The 11,345-nt window shown below is 39.1% G+C and overlaps 1 protein-coding gene across 1 annotated transcript in view; it reads left to right on the top strand.

Annotated features, from left to right (window-relative positions):
- The first annotated feature begins 5,474 nt into the window (after positions 1–5,474).
- LOC136839853 (variable charge X-linked protein 3B-like) overlaps positions 5,475–11,345 on the top strand; it is a 10,596-nt gene continuing 4,725 nt past the window's right edge. The window contains exon 1 of the mRNA XM_067106187.1: positions 5,475–5,698. Within this exon, the coding sequence (XP_066962288.1) occupies positions 5,475–5,698 (224 nt within the window). The remainder of the gene's footprint in view (positions 5,699–11,345) is intronic.

Here is an 11,345-nt window from a genome sequence, read left to right as displayed (position 1 = left end):
CACGGCCGAAGGAGCAAAAATAGGAATGAAATTGGTTTGCTCGCTCCGAATTGGAAATCATTTTATTTAATTTTTTTGTCCGAATGGAACTCCGACGGAAATTTTTTGTCCTGTACCAAATTCCAACCGGATATCCATCACGGACGATATAAAAAGCCCCTTGATCCAACGATTAGAGAGACGGCCTTTCTTCTTCTTCTTCTTCTTCTGACCTTTCTCGGTGTGACGCCGGTTTATGGAAGTTAAAAGAATGAATCGATCTCCTCCCTCGTTTTCAAAAAGGGAAAAACAAATATTTACTTAAAAAAGCCAATTGATCCCATGGTTAAGGAGACGACCTTTCTTTTTCTGACCTTTTTCGGCGTCGGTAACCATAGCCACAGTGACGCCAGTTTAGGGAAGTTAAAGAAAGTTAAAGATTTAATCGATCCCCTCTCTCGTTTCCAAAAAGGAAAATGGAAATATTTACTTAAATGTCGGCAGTTAAATTCGACTTGACTTCACCTTCCCAAGAACGAGTCATGTAAGCCCCAAATCATTTCAATCACTATACCGAGTTAGGTTAGGTTAGGTTTGGTTAAAGTAAGTTAAGATTAGGTTAGGTTAAAGTAACTAAGTTAAGGTTAGGTTAGGTTAGTTAGGTTGGGTTAGGTTAGGCTAGGTTAAAGTATGTAAGTTAAGGTAAGGTTAGGTTAAAGTGAGTGAGTTAAGGTTAGGTTAGGTTAAAGTAAGTTAAGGTTAGGTTAGGTTGGGTTAGGTTATGGTATAAAGTTAGTAAGTTAAGGTTAGGTTAGGTTAGGTTAAAGTAACTGAGTTAAGGTTAGGTTAGGTTAAAGTAAGTTAAGGTAAGCTAGTCAAAGTTAAGTTGCGACCGATACGATCTAACGCCAATACGGGACATCCTCCTTCCCTCTTAAAAAAAACAAACACGGTATTGTGACGCCAGCTTTAGTAAACACACATCAATCAGACAATCTTAAAGACCCAAAAAGAAGATTGAACTAATTTTGCCTGGTAAGAGCAACCTTGGGAATTTATTTTTATTGTTAGTACTTTTCTATTTTAATTTCATTTCCTATTTTTTAATGTTTTTTTATTTTTTAGTACTGAATTTTTTTTAATGATTTAATTTTTTTCATCTAGGAAACCATGAACTCCGGTTTTTGAAAATTACAAATAATAACGGAAGATGATAACATGCGAAGATGGAAGAGTGAAAAATAACGGCGGATAAAACAAAGGAGAAGGAGCGGAAAATAACAATTTACGCACTCTTGAAGGAGAAAGAAAATGAACCGAATCAGTACTATCACAAAACAGCGTATAAAACGGGCCGATAGTTAAAGGGTGTACAATATGAATGGGAATAATTAAAAAAAACACTGACACCAAATACAAAAAAATTTCGAGAACATAAAATCAGAATAAATCTCAGTAAAATACAAAATGAAACTTAACATAACACAGAAATGAGTAAATTTCATAAAAAAAGGACAGAAAATCAGACCCAGTCTTCAAAAATTCAAAATGAACAAAAGCCGAATCTTGCTTTTATAAAAAAAAAAAAAAAAACACGGTCTATCTAATACAAAAAACATGCACTCACAATAGAAAAAATAAAGAAATGCAAGAATGCTAACCTCTGAGTCACAAGAAAAAAAATATAAGGTCACAAACTTCACCTTGATAAGAAAAATAAATATAAATATACGAGTTTGTTGACTTTGTCTTGGCAAAGAAAATATAAATAAAAATGAGTTGATCAATCACATCCCGATAAGAAAAACTAAAAATATGAGATTTTTTTAACTCACTTTGACGAGGAAAATCAAAATAAAAAATTATGCTTGTTAATCTCATCTTGAGATAAAATAAAAATAAATGAGGTTGTTAACCTCCTTTCGTGAACAATATGAGGTTGTTAACCACATTTTTATAATAAAATATAAGAATGCGAGGTTATTAATCTTATTTTGAAAAGACAATAAAAAACACACGAAATTATTAACCTCATTTGAAATAAAAAACAAGAAGTTGGTAACCTTTTCATCATAAACAGGACAAAGAAAATTAAAAATTTACGAGGTGGTTAGTCAATTGTAAAAAAAATAAAATAGGAGATTGTTGACTTAATTTTGAAAACAATACGAGGTTGCTATTCTCATTTAGAAAAGAAATGAAAAAAAAACGAGATTGTTAACTTCATTTTGAAAAGACAATAAAAAACACAAAACATTATTAAGCCCATTTTGAAAAAAAATATCATCACGAACAGAAGAAAAAAACAAAATTTACGAGGTAGTTAGTCAATTGTAAAAAAAAAAATTAGGAGATTGTTGATTTAATTTTTAAAACAATACGAGGTGGTTAATTACATTTTGAAAAGACAAGAGATTATTACCCTTATTTTGAAAAAAAAAAAAACATCAAAACATGAGAGTATTAACCTTTTCATCACGAACAGAAAAAAATCAAATCAAAATTTACAAGGTGGTTAGTCAACTGTAAAAAAAAAAAAAATAGTAAATAAATAAAAACTCGACACCAACGACGTGACTCCCACAACCATCCTCAGTCACGGCACAGAGGGTCTTAGGACCCAGAGGATTTGGGACCTCGGGCACGTTTTCACTTGATACAAATTTATTTGCAAGAGAATGTTCCCAGACTTCATTTCCTTCAGGAACACAGCGACGTCCCCCTACCCCCTTCTCTCTCTCTCTCTCTCTCTCTCTCTCTCTCTCTCTCTTTACAGCTTCAGGCTAAGCAGTCCTCCAGGAAAATAAAACTGTTTTGAGAACCTTTCTAATAAAACCAGCTGTGATTCGCTGGACATTCGTACCTTCAGGCTAAGCCTCCTTTCGCGTTTACATTTGTATATAAATAAACACGGGGGTTTTCCAAACAACTGAAGAAGACGAATGCGACAGCGACTGCCTTCTAGTTTTACCCAAAGGCCACCCCAGAAATGAGGGCAATTGGTCATTTAGAAATTCTTTCCATCTTGCCACCATTTCTTCTTTGGGAAGGGTGTGGCCACTAAGTATTACCACTAAGTTTTACTCTTCCATTCTAAGCATCGATTCAGGGATGAGGACACTTAAATCCCCCCACCCATTCCAATCCAACCCCCTACCGCCCCTTGGGGATGGCCAGTGGGGCTTAAGTGGTCATGTCATGGCGTTCGGCAGTCACTTTGGCGGCCAACTATCGAACTACTACTACTACTACTACTACTACTACTACTACTAATAATAATAATAATAATAATAATAATAATAATATTTTTTATTTCAGCTCAGGGCCATATACATGGAACATACAATGTAGAGACAATATAATAAGCACAATCTAGGTACACGAGATAAAATGATAGACATGATAATCGCCAATATACGCACAGTTTCTGAGGCTCTAGCAAAACCAGTATTCATGATAATGGTAATGACAGTCATAATATTAAGAATAACATTCAAAATATTCAACACCATAACAATTACTGACAAAAGTCATCGTAAGACTAACTTGCTGCCCGGAAGACAGACCAGTAGTGGCATATACGCCCACGGGTACTCTGATTTCTTGCGGATGAAACTAGCAAAAACCAGCAAACATATATTAAATGTCAATTTTTACAACGGAATATTGGTAACACCATCTGGAGTCACTGCTTTAAAATCTACCAGACATGACGTGGGTAAAATTAAAACCCGAATGGTAGCACTTTTTACAGCTATCCCCTCCAAGGGGAATTATAAGTGATAAAGTGCCTCTGCCTATCGTTGTTTCTAAACCAGGCCACGGTTCGAATCCTGGCCCCCTAAAAAGCACTCTTCAATTATAACTCGCTGTGAGTGTCAGTTACGCCCAAAGTGTTGTGAATTTATGTTAAACGGTGTGGATTGTTGGATTATAAGTTATATATACATATATATATATATATATGTATGTATATATATTATATATATATATATATATATATATATATATATATATATATATATATATATATATATATATATATATATATATATATATATGCGTACATATATATATACATCTGCATATCACATCTCGATACCCGATGCGTACATCCACAAGCTAATCCTGTAGGAGAAAGTGAGAGGAAACAAAACGGCCACTTCATCAGGCGGAGAGCCTTCGACCTCGCCGAGGCCCAGTCATCCTTGGGGCTCGACCCTGGACAGTGGTAGCGATAGGAGGCACGCCCACCAGGCGCCCTATTCCTACGCCCACGACGTGATCAAGACCGCCGCGGCTGATATAGAGCCCTCTGGAGACTCTTCCTTTGTCCTTTCGATCTTGCCATACAAATGCCCTTCCACCGACCTCGTGTGAATGGGACGTCGCCCTTCCTTGAATATTTAAATTTGGCTCCTCTACTTCCACAGGATTGGGTTATGGGCTTGTTTTTCGGCCGTTTGCATCAACGCGTGCCTTGTAGAAGTATCAGAGGAATCTACTGACAGGTTTTCCTTTCAAAGGCGTGGCGTCAATGATACCTTCCTAACCCACAATACCGCGTCAGTGTTGTTACGTGAAAACTACGAAGCACAACCTGTTAATATGCAGCCGCATAAATGTCATATTTGTCAGGATTATAAACCATGTACTTCGAAGGCCCACTACACTCCCTTCTACACAAAAAAGTACACACTCATACGTCAGTATTAGTGTTTACTTTTTCGTATAGGAGGGTGTATAGTAGGCCTTCGAAGTGCATGGCTTATATTCCTGATGAATGCGGCTGCATATTAACGTTAAAACTATACGAAGCACAACTCGACAATATGAATCCGCATATAAATACTATATTTGTCGACAATAAGAACCATGTATTTCGAAAACCTACACACCCTCCTACACAAAAAAGTACACACTCACACACACACATTCACCAAGCCAAGCCGGTGGGTGACCCACACCCAACTCATCCGACGCGATTCCTGATAATATGAACCCCCATAAATGTTATAATCGTCAGGAATATAAGCCATGTACTTCGAAGGCCTACCACACACCCTCCTACACAAAAAAAAGTATACACACACTCACACACCCACATTCACCAAGCCAAGCCGGTGGGTGACCCACACCCAACTCCCGACGCGACTCTCGCATCCTATTGGGAAAGTTTGCAGGGGGGAAACTTCAGCCCAACTAACGCAGGCAAGATTAATCTCACAATATTAATAAACGGATTATTCATGACTCTCACTCCGTTTATTGCCCGTCGGATCCTATGCTTGAAGCCACGCCAGAGACAAGCAATCTGGCAGAAAGTTTACCGACTCCGAACCGAATAATCCCCCTCCGCCCCTGCGCCTCCTACCCAGTAGATCCAACCAAAGCCCTCTCTCCCGAATTCTCGAACCCGAACGCTCACAGGTGCTTACACACACACACACACACACACACGAACATTTCTAGCGGGTTAATCCTCCCTGACACAAATGAGTGGTGGTGAGCCTGTAGCTACCAAGCAAGTTACCAGGCAAGTAAGCAAGCAAGCAGGCTGGCAGCTCAAACTGTTTTGGATAGGGAAGGGAACAGGAGGAGGAGGAGGAGGAGGAGGAGGAGGAGGAGGAGGAGGAGGAGGAGGAGGAGGAGGAGGAGGAGGAGGAGGAGGAGGAAGAGAGTGGGGTGGCTGGAATAGTGTTCTGTCCTGCCAACGAAAGCAAGAGACCTGAGTTCCAAGTTCAGGGAGAGGAATGTGTTTATTGTTCCCATATTGTTCCCAGTTGGTGGCATTCCACGCAAAGGTATTTAGCTGTGAGGTTGGTTCCTTCAGCTCTGCATTTCACGAAAATGAGCCTCGAGGTGAAAAGGATCAAAGTCACGAGCATGGGACAGTTGAAAATGCCACGTTAAAATGACCAAAACTATAAGGGGGAAGAAAATGTACAGCATTTCGCAAAAGAAAACTGCCAAATTAACATGAAAAAAGTCTTCCGATGAAAGACAATATGTTGCATTTCACGGAGAGACTGATGAACTGACCAAAACGTTTACAGATAACTGCAGTCATCTCCATTGACCAAAATGATAACAGAAAACTGCAGTTATCAACAATGACCAAAATGATAACAGAAAACTGCAGTTATCAACAATGACCAAAATGATAACAGAAAACTGCAGTTATCAACAATGACCAAAATGATAACAGAAAACTGCAGTTATCAACATGACCAAAATGATAACAAAAACTTCAGTTATCAACAATGACCAAAATGATAACAGAAAACTTCAGTTATAACAATGACCAAAATGATAACAGAAAACTGCAGTTATCAACACTGATCCAAAATGATAACAGAAAACTGCAGTTATCAACAATGACCAAAATGATAACAGAAAAGTGCAGTTATCAACACTATCCAAAATGATAACAGAAAACTACAGTTATCAACAATGACCAAAATGATAACAGAAAACTGCAGTTATCAACAATGACCAAAACGTTAACAGATAACTGTAGTTATCAACAAAGTTACCCGTTGGTAACAAAGAACGTTTGAAAGACCACAAACTCCACTTATTCTTGCAAAGCGAAAATCCATAGAGACGCATCAAAGTGCATTTACAGGAGAGAAGCAACACACTCCCCATATCTCCCTCTTCGCCTATTTCCTGACGCTGGAACCCCGCTTCCTATTTTTCCCTCCCCCCCCTTTCCTCCTCCTTCTCCTCCTCCTCCTCTTCTTCTTCTTTCCTTAACAGCTTTTCCAGTTGACTGGATCCTGAACAGTGAAAGATCATTCTACTTTGCATATCATTACGCCCTACACAAAAGAAACAAAGAAGATCGCCAGAATAGCCACTTGCAGCAAATGAATGCCATTTGTATGTATATCGCATGCAAATCTATTTCGCTGGGTCTACAGACCCCAACATACGCACAAACAAAACCGCAAACACACATACGCACACACAAACAGCGAGGGTTATATATATAACTTCTAATACACTCCTGAGCCTCAGCTTCTTACCCTTGCTTCCGTTGACCCGTCCACTCAAAAAAAAAAAAAAAAAAAAAAAAAAAAAAAAAAAAACACTCACTCAACCCACCCCTCCTCCTCCTCTCATCAACACCCCAGCGGAACGATTTGCCAAAGAGGGCCAAGAGTGATCCAAAATACTAGGATCAGTGCCATCATAAGCGGTTGACAAAGTTGCGGAGAGAGAGAGAGAGAGAAAGGTGGTTACGAAAAGGGGAGAGAGAATGCATGGATAAAAACGAAAACCGAGAGAGAGAGAGAGAGAGAGAGAGAGAGAGAGAGAGAGAGAGAGAGAGAGAGAGAGAGAGAGAGAGAGAGAGTTATAAAATATATAAAAACCTTCCCTATTCAATGGCACCTCCAGTATAATATAACAGCATATTTGCTAAACTGGCTTCTTACATCTTCAGCAACAATGGGATTCACAGTGCTTTTTTCCTCTTTCTCCTTCCCGTGTGCAAACACACAGACACACACACATACATACATACATACATACATACATACACACACACACACACACACACACACATATATATATATATATATATATATATATATATATATATATATATATATATATATATACATATATACAGTTCTCTATCTTCCATGATCTCCTTTAGTCCTGTTTAACAGATATTACCAGTTAAAATAACACAAATTACAACACAAAAATCAGCAAAGTCTATAAGAAGAGGTGAGGCAATTCCAACCAATCACCCTCAGTAGATCAAATTAAACTATGGCCGTGTGAATGAGTATTGTTGCTTGAGTGTCAGCTGAAGGCCCCCAAAAAAAAAAAAAAAAAAAAAAAAAAATCAGCCACCTTTCGTGGCATGAGACCCGATTTCAACTCTCTGGGGCCATTCGCCGGATTACCGATTTCTAGGCTGCGCTGCGAACCGCTGCCGCTCATATCAGTCTCCCAAGATCCGTTGCAAGTGTCCCCACTTGTGTCGGGGAGCCAGGAGACACCGAAGTGGAAAAAAAAAATAAATCTATAACAATCCACTGATAGCTTGCGATGAAAGACTTTTATTATAAACAATCGTAAACATGATTGACAGGAGAGTAGTTTATCAAAGCTTTTGACAGAGCATAATGACAATAGCCCTCATTAATGATGAATAAGGGCGTGTCCGGGCGATATGCTCTTACATAATGCCAGGAATAAAAGATGTTATTATACCAAGAATAGAACGCGCATTATACCTGCACACATTACGCGGTTATGCAAACAAATGCGTGCTGACATGTGCTGAATACACACACACACACACACACACACAGCGACGCTGAGTTACTAGGCCATAAAAGGTAATGTCAATACGAAGATACTAAATTATTTTGTCTTGCGTCGACTGATTAAAACATTGCGTTTGGTTTGACAAGGAGTCGATAACGAAGGAATATTTCAGTATGTGCACCCCCTTGTCCATTGTTGTTGTATAAATATCATATTTATATCAAACAAAAAAAAACCTAGACACAAACAAATAACAGGCATATATAATCAAGTCTTGAATATAATACCCAAGTTATTCATTGTCTATTTTAATATGATTCCACATTTGCAGGATGATGAAATAAATTCATCATGTATTACTTTCCTTTTCTTTTTTAGACGTTCAAAGTGACTTACGTTGGCGCAGTCATTTTCTTGTGATGTTTCTCCATGTATTTTTTTTTTTTTTTTTAGGTTTCTCATTGAATGGAAAGCTCAGGATTGCGGATTTGTAATGTTTCTCAGTTGATGCAGAGTTCTGGATTGCAACTCGTCATGTTTCTCTTTTAATATGCAGTTTAGGAATACTTCCCAAAAAATTTCCTTATTAAATGTGGCTTTCAGGATGAAGCTTTTATTTCGTTATGATCTATAATAACGAAAGATATCAGAAGAGGAATAATTAATAAATTTCCATATATTCAACACGGAAGCCTACAAAAATGATATGTTAAAATGTGGAAAAAAATGTAAAAAGTTATAAACATAAATAAACACATGCTAAGACCAAAAATTGGCATGTAAGAAATAAAACAGTTGAGTAAAAAAAAAACTATTATAAAAAAATACACAAATCAATAAAAAAATGACAACCTGCTCAGCTATGAAAAAAATAATAAAAAAGGGTATTTTACCTAAGCTTCAAACAGAAACCCGAATTCCTGTACATTTAGGAAGGGGATTAGCCACATTTTTTTCCACGAGAACCGCCGCGCCAATAAATAAAATATTGACGCGCCGAAACTACGGGGGCCAAGGCAATCTTGTTTCTACAATATCTATACACCGGCAATTTCTCCCCCAAAAATGTTTTACCCCGCCCGGGGAGATATATCGTTAAAGATTAGGGGCTCCGAGCCGCCAGTTACGGTACCTATTAAGAATTAACGACAGGTATGGATCACGGATTGATGCATAATTCCCACCTCCGGGGAAAATGCTCCCGGGCAAACACGGTTCTGAAGAAAAAACAAAGAATTTTTTTTTTTTTTTTCAGATGATTTAGAATAGAATGGAATATACAATTTAGGCCGGAAGGCCAAGCGCTGGGACCTATGAGATCGTTCAGCGCTGAAAGTAAAACTGAGAGTAGGAGGTTTGAAAGGTGTAACAGGAGGAAATCCTCGCAGTTGCACTATGAAATAATTGTTAGGAGAGGGGTGATAATAAACCGGAAGGAAGATAATATGAATGAAGGTACAGTAAGAGGAATGAAAGGGGTTGGAGCTGGGGGCACAAGGGACGCTGCAAAGAACCTTCAGTAATGCCTACAGTGCACCGCGCGTGAGGTGCATTGACGGCACTAACCCCCTACGGAATGCACTTGATTTAATCATCATTCCCGAACTAATATCAAGCAGTCAAAGTGACGAAATGGAATAAATGATTAAGAAGTCGAAAAGTTGATAGTACGACATCGCCTGCACACTGATACGTCGAGTGAATTTTAAGTCGAATAATGTTTTCGACGACGAGTCGATGCCGATACACGAGTTCGCAAATATGGCCTTTTGTCGTATGTGTGAATGATTTCATTCCCAGAACAAAGAGAGAGGAGATAATAATAAAAATAAATAAGAGCAGATCGAAAAAAGTCTGACAAGAATTAACCTTGACCCATGGACCACATTTCCAAAATGACAAAACTGTATGACGATATAGCGAGTGTCTTTTATGTGTGTGTGTGTGTGTGCGAGTGTGTGTTATACCTCTGCTCAAATAAAAACGTAAAAACAGGAAACAAAGAAAACGGATTGAAAACGTCAATAACAACATCAGCACGCAGGATGAATAATTGAGGAGAGAGAGAGAGAGAGAGAGAGAGAGAGATGAAATTTCTTGTTTTGTCCACTCCACTGTCCTTCTCTGCCTTCATCAATAATAACATCACTACGCAGGATGAATAAGAGAGAGAGAGAGAGAGAGAGAGAGAGAGAGAGAGAGAGAGAGAGAGAGAAAACTTCTTGTTTTCCATTCTCCTTTCTGCCTCCACTCCTGCGGCGTCATCGTCAGTCGCCTGTCTTCGGTTTGACGCCCTACAAATCACACGCCATAAACAAAACGCCCTGTCGGAAAGCATGACAATGAACGGCATCCTTTACTCCTTTATGAAAAAATAGGAGGGGAGAGAGGGGAGGGGAGGGGGAGGGAGTTTGAAAGCTATAACTCTATGAGAGAGGGGGGGGGGCGGCAGCTGGAAGCAGTAAGCTAGACTCAAAAAAGGCGAAGGGGAAGGAAGGGTAGGTAGAAAAAAAGTTATGAGGGAGGGGAAAGGTAGAAGGAAGAGAGGGGAGGGGGGGGAGGGGGAGGGAGAGGGGAGGGAGAGGGAGAGGGAGAGGAGAGGGAGAGGAGGAATGGAAGCTATAACTCTATGAGAGAGGGAGGGCGGCAGCAGGAAGGAGTACGCTAAACTCAAAACAATTAAAAAACGCGAGTTTTCTGCCCGGTGGTGGCCTCAGCCACGGCCCATAAAACTCTTAGCTGCAGGCCATGAAACTCAGCCACGGTCCGGTGGTGGCCTATGTTGTTGTTACCTATAGCGCTGCCAAAAGTACGTTTATGGCTAACTTTAATCTTAAATAAAATAAAAACTACAGAGGCTAGAGGGCTGCAATTTGTTATTTGATGATTGGAGGGTGGATGATCAACATCCCAACTTGCAGCCTTCTAGCCTCAGTAGATTTTAAGGTCTGAAGGCGGACAGAAAAAGTGCGGACAGAAAATGTGCGGACGAACAGACAAAGCCGGCACAATAGTTTTCTTTTACAGAAAACTAAAAAGGGGGGGGGAGAAGAAGGACATGAAGAAAACAATGGTTA

The sequence above is a fragment of the Macrobrachium rosenbergii genome, chromosome 1 (genome assembly GCF_040412425.1).
Source record: "Macrobrachium rosenbergii isolate ZJJX-2024 chromosome 1, ASM4041242v1, whole genome shotgun sequence".
In the NCBI taxonomy this organism is placed as follows: domain Eukaryota; kingdom Metazoa; phylum Arthropoda; class Malacostraca; order Decapoda; family Palaemonidae; genus Macrobrachium; species Macrobrachium rosenbergii.
The sequence above is the reverse complement of the archived record's forward strand: the minus strand, read 5'-3'. Positions and strand labels throughout refer to the sequence as shown.